A 13,659-nucleotide genomic window follows, 5' to 3' on the forward strand; every position below is an offset into this window, starting at 1 on the left:
CATTTAAAAAAAAGTTCCTTAAATCTCACCTAAATCCTTCTTACCCGTTATTCTTGTCGTGGATGTGGAAGCCTGTCAGGAAGTTGCCCCCAGGAACGTGCCAGTTGAAGTCTTCCTTCCAGTAGTTGACCATTGGGGTTTCCTGACATTCAAATGTGATCAATTTCTGAGCTGAGCAGCAATAGAAACTCCACCTGAAACAAGATCCAATCAACCAAAACATTATGTATCTTTAAACATGCCTTATCTGAAAAAACGTTGAGTTTAACTTTTAAACAAGTGATGACACTTGACTGTGATATGACTGTAAAGAGCAGGAAGCAGGAAAATTTGCTACCAACCTTCTCTCTCCACTTATGTAATCGCTGTAGACACCAGTAATCACGTGATTGGGCGGGCAGTTGTACCTGAATTGTTGTGTGTGAAGAATTAAGTGAGCTGACCAGGAGCATTGTGTGGTAGAGTCGAAAGGCTTGCATTCAATCTTCCATCGGCGATCGTTGACAGTGGGACTGTAGGAGCTTTGACATAAATCAAAATGATTAAATGTCTCAAAGTCAAATTGGCTTGAGGCCACTGATGGTGCTGTCATGTCATGGGGGGCAAAGAGTGCAATATAAGTTATAGAGTTTAATCTTCATGTGCAACTTACCTTTTTATCTGAGATACAGCATGGTCTGCTGGACAAACACGATTCAACCAACCTCTGAAATAATTATCATATTCCTGCGCTCTGTGTCCAGCTGCAAACAACATGTGGTTAAATGGATTAATAATCAGCATCATCAACATTATGGGCCCTTTGCACCAGGGACGTAGGTGTATCCTGCCCTGTCCTGCACCACACAGCAGGGTACACCTATCAGCCGTCCTAAATGCCCTGATTAATTCACAGGCACAAGCTGGAAAGCACACATTTGTTTGCATGCAATTGTGTTTTTGTTTTTTTTGTGAGTTTTCTGTGTCTGCTGCCACCAAAAGAGCTCATGAGACACATTTGTGCTCAGTGAGGAATACAGTGAACTGACATATGAGCTGTATCAAGAGTTAGGAAAATACACTTATATCGAATATGAAACTGAATTAAAAATATATAAATCAACTTAATGTTTAACTTCACCACACTGTTGTATTTCCAAACAGTGTAAATGTATGATGACGTATTCAGTTATAAAATTATAATTTACATTTCTGATGTTTCTTCTTTGAATTGTATCCACATAATGTGATATGTTAATGTCTCTATGAGGGAATCTGTCAGTTGTCTTTGATTGACAGCTCTCTTGAATAAAGACCACCTCCTGGCCTCACTTTCAGCACTTTATCATAGGAAGCTTCATGTGGCTGAAACAGACAGTAAGTTTCAGCAGGTGGACTTTGTGTTCTGCTTGTTCAGCATCAAGTGTTTGATAACTTGATCACACTGTTTGTTATATGAATGGCAAATGAATATTATTGTTGTACAATATAAACTACAGTCTGTTTCATTCCCTCCACTGTGACGCTGCTCTGAAGTTGTGCTGTTGTTCACTGTATGTGGTGGAGCTCAGAAGCCCCGCCCTCCTGCAACAGGCAGAGACACAGAGAGGGAGGGACAAAGAGAGCAGGTTGACTACTACTGACTTTACACGTCACGATCCTGTACTGACACAGGTTTACTGCTGAGTCATGAGCCACCTGCCAAAGTGTTTTTTTTAGAGGTACGATTGCAGAAATCTACCTGCATTTGTCCAGTGTGTGGGTTCTCATGTCAAGCCCTGCTCACAGGTGAGTGAATTAACCCTGAATTAATCCTCTGTAGCACAAAACAATATATGAGTTTCTAAAGAGTTAAGACAGGTCGTCACTCCCACATATATGAAGGAGAAACCGTGAATATCCACAAAATATTTGTTCTCTAAACACTTCATTCTTCCTTTAGTGTCGATTACAAATAAGATCTTGATGCTCTTACCTGTCAGAAGGATGAAAACCACAATGAAAGTCCACATTGTGTTTGATGTCTTGGTGTGTAGCCTTCACTGACTGCAGGTTCTACAGTTCATAATGTTTATGATGAGGAAGTAGTGACGTTACGTCCTCATGGAAACATGCCAGCACACACCCACAAATGAACACGAATATTACTGCCTCTTAACAAACAGCTGAGCTGTGTTTTCACTAATTAACAAATTAAGAAGAAATTTCTGCTTCTACACACCTTTCATATCTGATGACTTACTTAATAATTCCAACATATTTCTCATAACTATCAGATTATTTACCAGAACCACTGTATAATATTATTAAGAAAAAACTCCCAACACTAGATCACACCAGCTATGTCAGCACAGGCGCCATCTACGGTGGTCAAAGTAAAAGTTGGGGGTGCAGCGACCCCACAATCTTGAGGCAAAGCAGGGAAAAATGTAGCTAAAAAACTGCTATAGATGGATAAATGTAATTGGTGATTTTTTTGCTGCAATACCAGGAGTGACCGCCAGGAAAAACTGGAGGCAAAGCTGAGCTGCTGAGTCTAACTCTGCCCTCTGAATCATTTTGAAAAATGCTAAAAAGTTAGCAAGGCTCTAAGAGGGAGTACTCAGTGGGAGTGGCTACATAATGTATGATGCAACAACATATTAGAAATGGACAGGATCACAGCTGCCTGAAGGTAAAACCAAAATATATCAGTCGCCCCCTGGTGGCTGAGCGCAGTACAAGTCATAAATCCTGCCTCCCAATGTTAACAGACATGGGCCAAAGTACAGCACCTGAGTATGGATCAAATAAAGTTTGATCAGTTTGATTTTTTTTAATGATATAAAAACAGGGTTTTATGCCATGATTGACAGATGAGCTCTGCTTGTTAGTGAGCCGGCTGGCTGTGTGGGCGGGACCTCGATACCACGGCTCCAACGCTGGTCACTACTGCACAGACTCTGAATGACATCACAGAGGAACACTGAAACAGAGTCCTCTGGGTCTTTGACAGTCACTACAAGCACTTTTGTGGCCTTTTTCTTCAGTGTTGAAAAACTCGTTACCTACTACTCGAAACTACAAACTATACCTAAATAACACATAAAAATAGTGAAGTAAAAAGTACAATAATTCCCTCTGAAATGTAGAGAGGTACAAGTAGAACGTGGCATGAAAAAACACTAAGTGAAGTACAATCACCTGAAACCTGAAATGTCGTGAAGGAGCACAAATGAAAAGGCGCATGAAAAGAAAAGAAAAAATTACCACGTAAAGTACAATTAAAGTCAAGTCAAGCACGTCTCCAGGATTAGAAAACAGCTGGTTGTCAAAGATTCCTGCATCCCTTGTGGTTCGGCCAGCAACATCAGTACAGATTTGTGGATTGTCTCTCAGGGGGTCTAAAAGAGAGATTGAAAAATATTTAGTTAAAAAATATCAATGAAAAGCATGTTAATCTTTTTCATACATTAATTGCTGTCTATCACAAGCAATGAAGTCCAATGAAACTCGTCACCTTGTATTGTTCCTCTGCAGTAACTGAAACTCCAGCGATGATCTCTGTCAAAAAACAAAATGTCATTATGTGATGAAATTAAAAACCCGAGGTCTTTTTCACTGACTTTATTTAAAAGAAGCCCTACAGCACTACGTTATAAATCTCATTATGATCCTTGGTTTAGGAGCAGACTGGTACTGCTGTCACCTTACAGCAAGAAGTCCCAGTTTGAGCCAGAAGTTTGCATGCTCTCAACATGTCTGCATGGGTTTCCTCCAGGTGGCCTGATTTCTTTACCTTTCAAAGCAGCTGGATTCACAAGATCACTCAAGTATCCATCTTGCCAGGCTCCAAGCTGTTTGTGTTCACGCCAGAGGTGGTGTGAGCCAATCAGTGTGCTTCCTTGACATTATCCTTAAATGTCACAAAGTATCTCTCTTACTGATAATGGATTGTGACTGACTAGCTAGCTAAGGTTTCTAGGTAACATTGGCTCGTCATAGTTTGAGGCATTGAGTGTCGAACGTCACTCTATAAAATCCCCGGTGCTTCGGCCCCATGGAGGGTCAGACTGGGGCCCTGCAGGCCACCGGCTCACAGTAGACTTGCAGAAATCCTTCTTACCCTTTACTCTTGTTGTGAGTATGGACGCCTGTCAGGAAGTTGCCCCCAGGAACGTGCCAGTTGAAGTCTTCCTTCCAGTAGTTGACCATTGGGGTTTCCAAACATTCAAATGTGATCAAATTCTGAGCTGAGCAGCAATAGAAACTCCACCTGAAACAAGATCAGATAAAGCAAACCATTGTGCATTTCTAAGTATGAGAGTTTAACATTTAACCAATAAGTAATGACACATGACCATCATATGACTGTGAAGAGCAGGAAAACCATTTGCAATAAAAAACAGCATCATTCCTGCTGGAAATGCTGTCATGAAAGTGACAGATGGATTTTGGACCTAGATAGAAGGTCCAAATCAGTGGCAGCATGGCCTGAGAAGAAGCCATAGATGAAAACCCCAGGATTACCTCATCCTCGTTCTTATGATCCTGCTTCAGCTGTCACATGTTGTCTTACAACTGTGAGTACGCTGACAGGCACATGTCCACACACAGCCATGATGATGATGAGCTGATTCAGAAGCCAACCAGCAATATCAGCCAGAACAAACCTAGCTAGACCAGCCTGACAAAGGTGCAGTCTCTTTAGTGATCCACAAAGTCCAGAATCAGCATTTCAGGAACAGCATTAGACTGAGCCACGTAGAGTAAGAGCAAAGGAACCAGACCACTAACAATAACAAAACCCGTTAGCTTAATCCCAATAGAAACTTGTGTGTTCATAAATCATGACATGCATTAACATTTTGATGCATAATTTAAACAAACTACTAACCTTCTGTCTCCACTTATGTAATCGCTGTAGACACCAGTGACCACATGATTGGGCGGGCAGTTGAAGCTCATTTCTTGCTCATGTAGACTGAAGTCAGCTGACCAGGAGCATTGTGTGGTAGAGTCGAAAGGCTTGCATTCAATCTTCCATCGGCGATCGTTGACAGTGGGACTGTAGGAGCTTTGACATAAATCAAAACGATTAAATGTCTCAAAGTCAAATTGGCTTGAGGCCACTGATGGTGCTGTCATGTTACAGGGGGGTGAAAAAGTGCAATAATTTAGAGAATGTACTTTTTGTCTCCATTACTAACATCTTCCCATCATACTAAACCCATAAAATGCAAACTGCAGTTTTTATACAGTTTTATACATTAGTTGTCCATACATTGGACACAAATCCAGCAACTCTTCTGTCACTTTGAAATGGTTGATTAATACAGCTGATGAAAATGGTGAGCTGAGTATTGTAGCAGAATGCAGTGATCAATTAATCTTTAATGTGTAACTGATCATAAATGTAACTTACAAAGTTGTTAATCTGCTGTTCCACTGTGTGTTCCCACAGAGAAATATTCTTTTCAGGTCTTAGAATATCAGCAGATTGCAACATGCAACCTTTCAGAAATACATACATACACTTCATTTTGATTTTTATAGTATTGTGTTTTTACTTCAGTTTTATCCAGGAAGGGTAGTTCAAATTTTTTGTGAAAAACTATAGGAACTTATTTGTTTAACACTCCTGGTTTAATGGAAGGATCAGAAATACCAGTGAAATATACAGTGTTACTGTATGATATTAAATGATAAATATTTAAATGTGAAGAATCCTGCAGAAGTTATAGAGTTTCATGTTTAGATGCAACTTACCTTTTTATCTGATAGACAGCGTGGTTTGTTGGACAAAAACGAAACAGCATTCCTTTCAAAGCACTGTCATATTCCTGCGCTCTGTGTCCAGCTGCAAACAACATGTGGTTAAATGGATTAATCATCAGCATCATCATCAGCATCGTACAAACTGTCTAAAGTTGAGCAACATCAGCGAGTCCTGCTGGCAGGATCTTTTAGGTAAGGTTCAGTCGTATCTTTACACACATGTATCAGTGTTTCTCATTGGTTGGAGTTGTAGTCGTGGAGGTGAAGCACATCTGGAAAGGACACATTTTTTTGCATGTAATGTTTTTTTGGTGCATGTTTCTGTCTGTTGCCACCAAAAGTGTTCATGAGGCCTCACAGTACACCTACATGTGTTCACAGAAATGATCAGGGAAATGTTTGTCTAGTTTACATATGAGGTGATCAAGACTCAAGTCTTATATTAAACATAATCATAATCCTTTAATACAATTGACATGTATTGAATTAAAAGTATATTATATCAACTTGCATCACCACACTGTTGTATTGTCAAACAGTATAAAATGACTTATGACTTAAAATGATTTATTAGTCACTAGTTTTTTTTCCATGTTCTTTTTATTTTGTCATAGTTACTGATAGTTACTTGTGAGACTTTTTGGTGAGGTTATGTATAACAGTCAGAGGACAGGGCAGTTTTGTTCTCCCTGGAACAAGTTGCCTTTTGATTATAATTAATTTCATATATAACAATTGCAACTTTCTTCTGCAGCTTTCACTTGCTCCTGCAATTTTATTGCATTTTTTTTTTAGAAATACTAATGTGAAGTCAGAGATTTTAGGCTGCAACAATCCCAAAAACAGCCCATGAAATCCTGGAGGGACTGGTTAATATCTGTGTATAATGTGAGGGAATCTGTCAGTTGTCTTTGATTGACAGCTCTCTCACACGAAGACCATCTCCAGGCCTCATATTCAGCACTTTATCATAACAAGCTCTGTATGGCTGAAACAGACTGGGACTGGATTAAGAGACAGCAGCCAGTTACTAAAGACAAAGTTTGTGTTCTGCTTGTTCAAGAAGTGTTTAGTAATGTGATCATACTGTCTGTCAGGTTTTTTGCACTCATGGCTAATGAATATTGGCATTGCTGAAAAAATATCCTAAAGTCTGTTTCATTTCTTCCGCTGTGAGCTCTGCGCTGAAGTCACGCTGCTGGTCACTGTGTGTGGTGGAACTCAGTAGCCCCGCCCCCCTGCAGCAGGAAAAGACACAGAGGGAAAGTGGAAGGGGGACAGAGAGCAGGAAGAGAGCAGAGAGAGCAGACTGACTCTTTACATGTTTATTTCTGCTGTTAAATCTGTGTTAATCAAGAAAAAAATCTCACCATTCTGTATTGAAATAGGTTTATTCTCCAGCCAGAAGCCACCAGCCAAAGTGGTTACTGAAAGGGACTGTTGCAGAAATCTACCCACATCTGGCCGGTGGGCGGGTGTTCATGTCGAGCCCTGCTCTAAACACTTCATTCTTCCTTTAGTGTCGATTACAAATAAGATCTTGATGTTCTTACCTGTCAGAAGGATGAAAACCACAATGAAGGTCCACATTGTGTTTGATGTCTTGGTGTGTAGCCTTCACTGACTGCAGGTTCTACAGTTCATAATGTTTATGATGAGGAAGTAGTGACGTTACGTCCTCATGGAAACATGCCAGCACACACGCACAAATGAACACGAATATTACTGCCTCTTAACAAACAGCTGAGCTGTTTTCACTAATTAACAAATTAAGAAGAAATTTCTTCTTCTACACACCTTTCATATCTGATGACTTACTTAATAATTCCAACATATTTCTCATAGCTATCAGAGTATTTACCAGAACCACTGTATAATATTATTAAGAAAAAACTCCCAGCACTAGATCACACCAGCTATGTCAGCACAGGCGCCATCTACGGTGGTCAAAGTAGAAGTTGGGGGTGCAGCGACCCCACAATCTTGAGGCAAAGCAGGGAAAAATGTAGCTAAAAAACTGCTATAGATGGATAAATGTAATTGGTGATTTTTTTGCTGCAATACCAGGAGTGGCCGCCAGGAAAAACTGGAGGCAAAGCTGAGCTGCTGAGTCTAACTCTGCCCTCTGAATCATTTTGAAAAATGCTAAAAAGTTAGCAAGGCTCTAAGAGGGAGTACTCAGTGGGAGTGGCTACATAATGTATGATGCAACAACATATTAGAAATGGACAGGATCACAGCTGCCTGAAGGTAAAACCAAAATATATCAGTTGCCCCCTGGTGGCTGAGCGCAGTACAAGTCATAAATCCTGCCTCCCAATGTTAACAGACATGGGCCAAAGTACAGCACCTGAGTATGGATCAAATAAAGTTTGATCAGTTTGATTTTTTTAATGATATAAAAACAGGGTTTTATGCCATGATTGACAGATGAGCTCTGCTTGTTAGTGAGCCGGCTGGCTGTGTGGGCGGGACCTCGATACCACGGCTCCAACGCTGGTCACTACTGCACAGACTCTGAATGACATCACAGAGGAACACTGAAACAGAGTCCTCTGGGTCTTTGACAGTCACTACAAGCACTTTTGTGGCCTTTTTCTTCAGTGTTGAAAAACTCGTTACTTACTACTCTAAATTACAAACTATACCTAAATAACACATAAAAATAGTGAAGTAAAAAGTACAATAATTCCCTCTGAAATGTAGAGAGGTACAAGTAGAACGTGGCATGAAAAAACACTAAGTGAAGTACAATCACCTGAAACCTGAAATGTCGTGAAGGAGCAGAAATGAAAAGGCGCATGAAAAGAAAAGAAAAAATTACCACGTAAAGTAAAATTAAAGTCAAGTCAAGCACGTCTCCAGGATTAGAAAACAGCTGGTTGTCAAAGATTCCTGCATCCCTTGTGGTTCGGCCAGCAACATCAGTACAGATTTGTGGATTGTCTCTCAGGGGGTCTAAAAGAGAGATTGAAAAATATTTAGTTAAAAAATATCAATGAAAAGCATGTTAATCTTTTTCATACATTAATTGCTGTCTATCACAAGCAATGAAGTCCAATGAAACTCGTCACCTTGTATTGTTCCTCTGCAGTAACTGAAACTCCAGCGATGATCTCTGTCAAAAAACAAAATGTCATTATGTGATGAAATTAAAAACCCGAGGTCTTTTTCACTGACTTTATTTAAAAGAAGCCCTACAGCACTACGTTATAAATCTCATTATGATCCTTGGTTTAGGAGCAGACTGGTACTGCTGTCACCTTACAGCAAGAAGTCCCAGTTTGAGCCAGAAGTTTGCATGCTCTCGACATGTCTGCATGGGTTTCCTCCAGCTGTTTGTTTTCCCCCATGATCAAAAACACGTATGTTGTTGGTGCCCTGGCTTAAGGCACAGCACAGTGGTTGCCCACTGCTCTTAAGAGTTGGCCAAACAATACGCAAACAATGTACACGTACAAATACAACACAACATGTATTTCACACAAACTGATACTGATGAGTGCATCGACTTTATGCAGGGGTGGATCCAGAGGGGTGGTATGGGGTGATAGTTGCCACCCTAACTTTGGACAATCTTTGATGTCACCCAGATCAGCTGTCCATGCAGAATCTCTCCATCCCAGACACTCATGAACTGCTGCTGGCTTTTTTACAGATGAATGTGTTTATATGAAAGAGGCACAAATTGACAGTGGCATGGTTGCTTTCTTGAAGCCTGCTTTGTTTAGTAATACTACATCGTGTTTGATTGTGTGGAGGATGAATCAAATCTAACTAAACTCAAATATTCACCAGTGCCTGTGAGTGTCCCTGAATGCCTGCAGCCACTAAGATCTCTGAACTGTTACTTCTGCAGACAAATATCCACATTTCAGATCAGCAATGCTAGTGGAACATACAAAAGCACCAGTTTTTAAAAGCATTAAAATCACATTATCCCTAAATGTCAAGTATCTGTAAAAAATCCCAAATGCTTCGGCCCCATGGAGGGTCAGACTGGGGCCCTGCAGGCCACCGGCTCACAGTAGACTTGCAGAAATCCTTCTTACCCTTTACTCTTGTTGTGAGTATGGACGCCTGTCAGGAAGTTGCCCCCAGGAACGTGCCAGTTGAAGTCTTCCTTCCAGTAGTTGACCATTGGGGTTTCCAAACATTCAAATGTGATCAAATTCTGAGCTGAGCAGCAATAGAAACTCCACCTGAAACAAGATCAGATAAAGCAAACCATTGTGCATTTCTAAGTATGAGAGTTTAACATTTAACCAATAAGTAATGACACATGACCATCATATGACTGTGTGTGCAATAAAAAACAGCATCATTCCTGCTGGAAATGCTGTCATGAAAGTGACAGATGGATTTTGGACCTGGATAGATGGTCCAAATCAGTGGCAGCATGGCCTGAGAAGAAGCCACAGATGAAAACCCCAGGATTACCTCATCCTCGTTCTTATGATCCTGCTTCAGCTGTCACATGTTGTCTTACAACTGTGAGTACGCTGACAGGCACATGTCCACACACAGCCATGATGATGATGAGCTGATTCAGAAGCCAACCAGCAATATCAGCCAGAACAAACCTAGCTAGACCAGCCTGACAAAGGTGCAGTCTCTTTAGTGATCCACAAAGTCCAGAATCAGCATTTCAGGAACAGCATCAGACTGAGCCACGTAGAGTAAGAGCACAGGAACCAGACCACTAACAACAACAAAACCTGTGAGCTTAATCCCAATAGAAACTTGTGTGTTCATAAATCATGACATGCATTAACATTTTGATGCATAATTTAAACAAACTACTAACCTTCTGTCTCCACTTATGTAATCGCTGTAGACACCAGTGACCACATGATTGGGCGGGCAGTTGAAGCTCATTTCTTGCTCATGTAGACTGAAGTCAGCTGACCAGGAGCATTGTGTGGTAGAGTCGAAAGGCTTGCATTCAATCTTCCATCGGCGATCTTTGACAGTGGGACTGTAGGAGCTTTGACATAAATCAAAACGATTAAATGTCTCAAAGTCAAATTGGCTTGAGGCCACTGATGGTGCTGTCATGTTACAGGGGGGTGAAAAAGTGCAATAATTTAGAGAATGTACTTTTTGTTTCCATTACTAACATCTTCCCATCATACAAAACCCATAAAATGCAAACTGCAGTTTTTATACAGTTTTATACATTAGTTGTCCATACATTGGACACAAATCCAGCAACTCTTCTGTCACTTTGAAATGGTTGATTAATACAGCTGATGAAAATGGTGAGCTGAGCATTGTTGGTTTTACACCACAGAGTATGCAGGGTTAAATCCAACTTTGTTGCATTACTGATCATAAATGTCACTTAATTTGTTCCCAACCAATCACAAGATATCTCGATTGTGTCTGTTTTCACTGCGAGGCAACATGGGACGCTGTGATGCGTCATCTGACAAAATATTGTCACTTTAAGAAGAAGGGAACCACTGGAATTGAGTAGGAGAAGAAGACAGTGTTATCAAACATTAAAACATTAGTGCTCAGCTGCAGACCAGAGAGGATCATGACCCAGCCAAAGATCCGGGGCACAGAGCGGGGCTGGTGTTACTGCAGCCCCCAGACCTTCACAGCAGGTGGGACACAGGGAGGCTGCTCACACTGCAACCCCTGGGAGTTAGACTGCAGGTGGGGCAGACAGTGCTGCGATCCAGGCACACAGTCCAGGCACAGAGCAGGGCTGCTCATGCTGCAGCCCCTGGGATCTTCACCGCAGCCGGGCAGACAGCGCTCCAGACCCAAGGCCTCTCTGACAGTGTTTCAGGCCGGGGGCAGGGGACATGCACACTTAATGTTACGAGGAACACATATGTGTACATGTGCATGACATCACACCTAATGTGTGATTGTGTAATGTGTAATGTGTAATATGATTGTAATGAATAATTATTTAAATGTGGAGAATCATGCCGGAGTTAAAGATTTTCATCTTCATGTGCAACTTACCTTTTTATCTGAGATATGACTTGGTTTGTTGGACAAATACCAAATAACATTCCTTTCAAAGCACTGTCATATTCCTGTGTTTTGCGTCCAGCTGCAAAAAACATGTGGTTAAACGGATTATTAAACATAATACAACATAATGCAACAACAGTCTATAGTTGAGCAACAGGGGGGAGAAAAAGGTTTGTCTGCTTCTGTCAGAATCTGATGCTCTTTGTTAATTTTGGGCACAGGGTTATCAAACTTCAGAAACACTTTATGATTCTGTTTCCTCCACCCACAGCAGTGTTAGCAGGATGGAGGAGCAAGGATGGGAGGAGGAAATGGAGATGAGGAGAAAGAGAAGAAGGAGATGGAGCACGGCTGAACAGGAAGCTCCCCTTTAACCTGCTCAGGTGGGTATTCAGCTGGATTGAGATGTGGCTTCGTCTGGATCGGATGGCCTCTCAACGGCATTGTTACTCCTCAGTGGGATCGCAGGAGAGAAAATACAGCAGCAGATGTTTCAGTGTAAAACATCACCAGTTCCACATCTGCATAACTATTACAGTTCATGTATTGTTTTTTGCAGGTGTTAATTTAAAATAAACTATTTACACATGAAGCTGCTTTGGAAACGTCCTGCTGTCTGGTAAATCTGCTGTCATGCCACCAGCGTGTGTGCTCCTGGTGCACCTACTTCTTAAAGGTGATGACAACTGACCTTCTGATTGGTTTAGTGCATGTTCAGTCTAAATTTACCCATGAATTAATCAGGGCACTTGGGCACAGCTGATACATAAATCCCACTGTGTGCTCCGGGTTCAAGGGGCGGGACAGGACAGGATACCCCTGAACCCCTTGTGCAAGATGGCAAAGGTGCATTTGGATCTTGAATAAAATAAATCCATCCTCACGCTTTCAACTTGCGCTTTGCATCAGTGTAAGACAGGGCCAGAGAGAGAGCAGAGAGAGAGTAGACTCTCTGACTGACTGTGCTCATGTCAAGCCCTGCTCACAGGTGTGTGAATTAACCTGGAAATGAATCCTCTTTAGCCCAACATGATATATCAGTTTCTACAGACATGGGGGAAACACTGGATATCCAAATAATACTCCTTCTCTCAGCATTTCATTCTTACTTGAGTTCAATTACAAATAAGATCTTGATGTTCTTACCTGTCAGAAGTACAAAAACCACAATGAAGGTCCACATTGTGTTTAATTTGTTGGTATGTTTCCTTCACTGACCGCAGGTGTTGAAATTCATACACTTATTACAAGGAAATAGTTACACTGTGTCATCATCTGTGGGTGTGTGTTGGCACACTTGTTACCCATAAACAAATTAAAAGAAAATGTCTTCTTCTCGTGCCATTACCAAGTCCTGCTGGTAGTAGCATCACCTGGCACCACCTACAGCAACAAACAACACCAACATCAACTCCCAACAAAGTGCACCATCGATGGTGCACCAAAGGCAGAAGGTCCCAGGGTGGGCTGTTCTCAACAGCTAGAGGCAGTTCTTGGTTGACTTCAGGAGACAACTGAGATTCATGTCATGCAAGAGTTTATTTCTGTTAATGAGTGGCAAAAGTTCAAATAATCCACTGTGCTTCAAACAATCAAAGTCCAGGGCTGGGGAAACCTTACCTAGGGATTAGTGACAAAACAATCCAATAGATGTAGACGAAAACTGGGACTTTTTAAAGTCACTACCTTGTCTTCCTAATGTTGTGCAGAATGGCATTAAACATATTTATTATCAGTTCCACCTGAATGTATGTGAGGTGGATTGAATCCAGTTTTAAACAGAGCTCTCCAAAATTTGTGGTCATAATTTACGGTCTGTGAAAAAGCATGCCCAACAAGAGAGCCAGGGAGACGACAAACATGAAGGCGAATAATAGCTTTAAAACAATGAGGAAGTCATTGTCTGTGTGTGTGAATGAGTCACCGTCA

General features: G+C 41.2%; 1 protein-coding gene across 1 annotated transcript; it reads right to left on the bottom strand.

Annotated features, from left to right (window-relative positions):
- Window positions 1–225: 225 nt before the first annotated feature.
- Window positions 226–11,989, bottom strand: LOC146332356 (uncharacterized). Its single transcript, XM_084742616.1, has 12 exons — window positions 11,719–11,989; window positions 10,544–10,723; window positions 9,789–9,938; window positions 8,811–8,854; window positions 8,375–8,694; window positions 5,728–5,882; window positions 4,856–5,035; window positions 4,085–4,234; window positions 3,479–3,522; window positions 1,955–3,362; window positions 653–743; window positions 226–521 (listed from the first exon to the last, which is right to left on the bottom strand). Exons 1-10 carry the CDS (start codon window positions 11,844–11,846, stop codon window positions 3,040–3,042), a joined length of 1,674 nt encoding a protein of 557 aa, XP_084598742.1. The 5' UTR covers window positions 11,847–11,989; the 3' UTR covers window positions 226–521; window positions 653–743; window positions 1,955–3,039.
- Between the last annotated feature and the right edge of the window lie 1,670 nt (window positions 11,990–13,659).

Source organism: Lutjanus erythropterus, chromosome 2 (assembly GCF_056507025.1).
Source record: "Lutjanus erythropterus isolate fLutEry1 chromosome 2, fLutEry1.hap2, whole genome shotgun sequence".
Lineage (NCBI taxonomy): Eukaryota > Metazoa > Chordata > Actinopteri > Lutjaniformes > Lutjanidae > Lutjanus > Lutjanus erythropterus.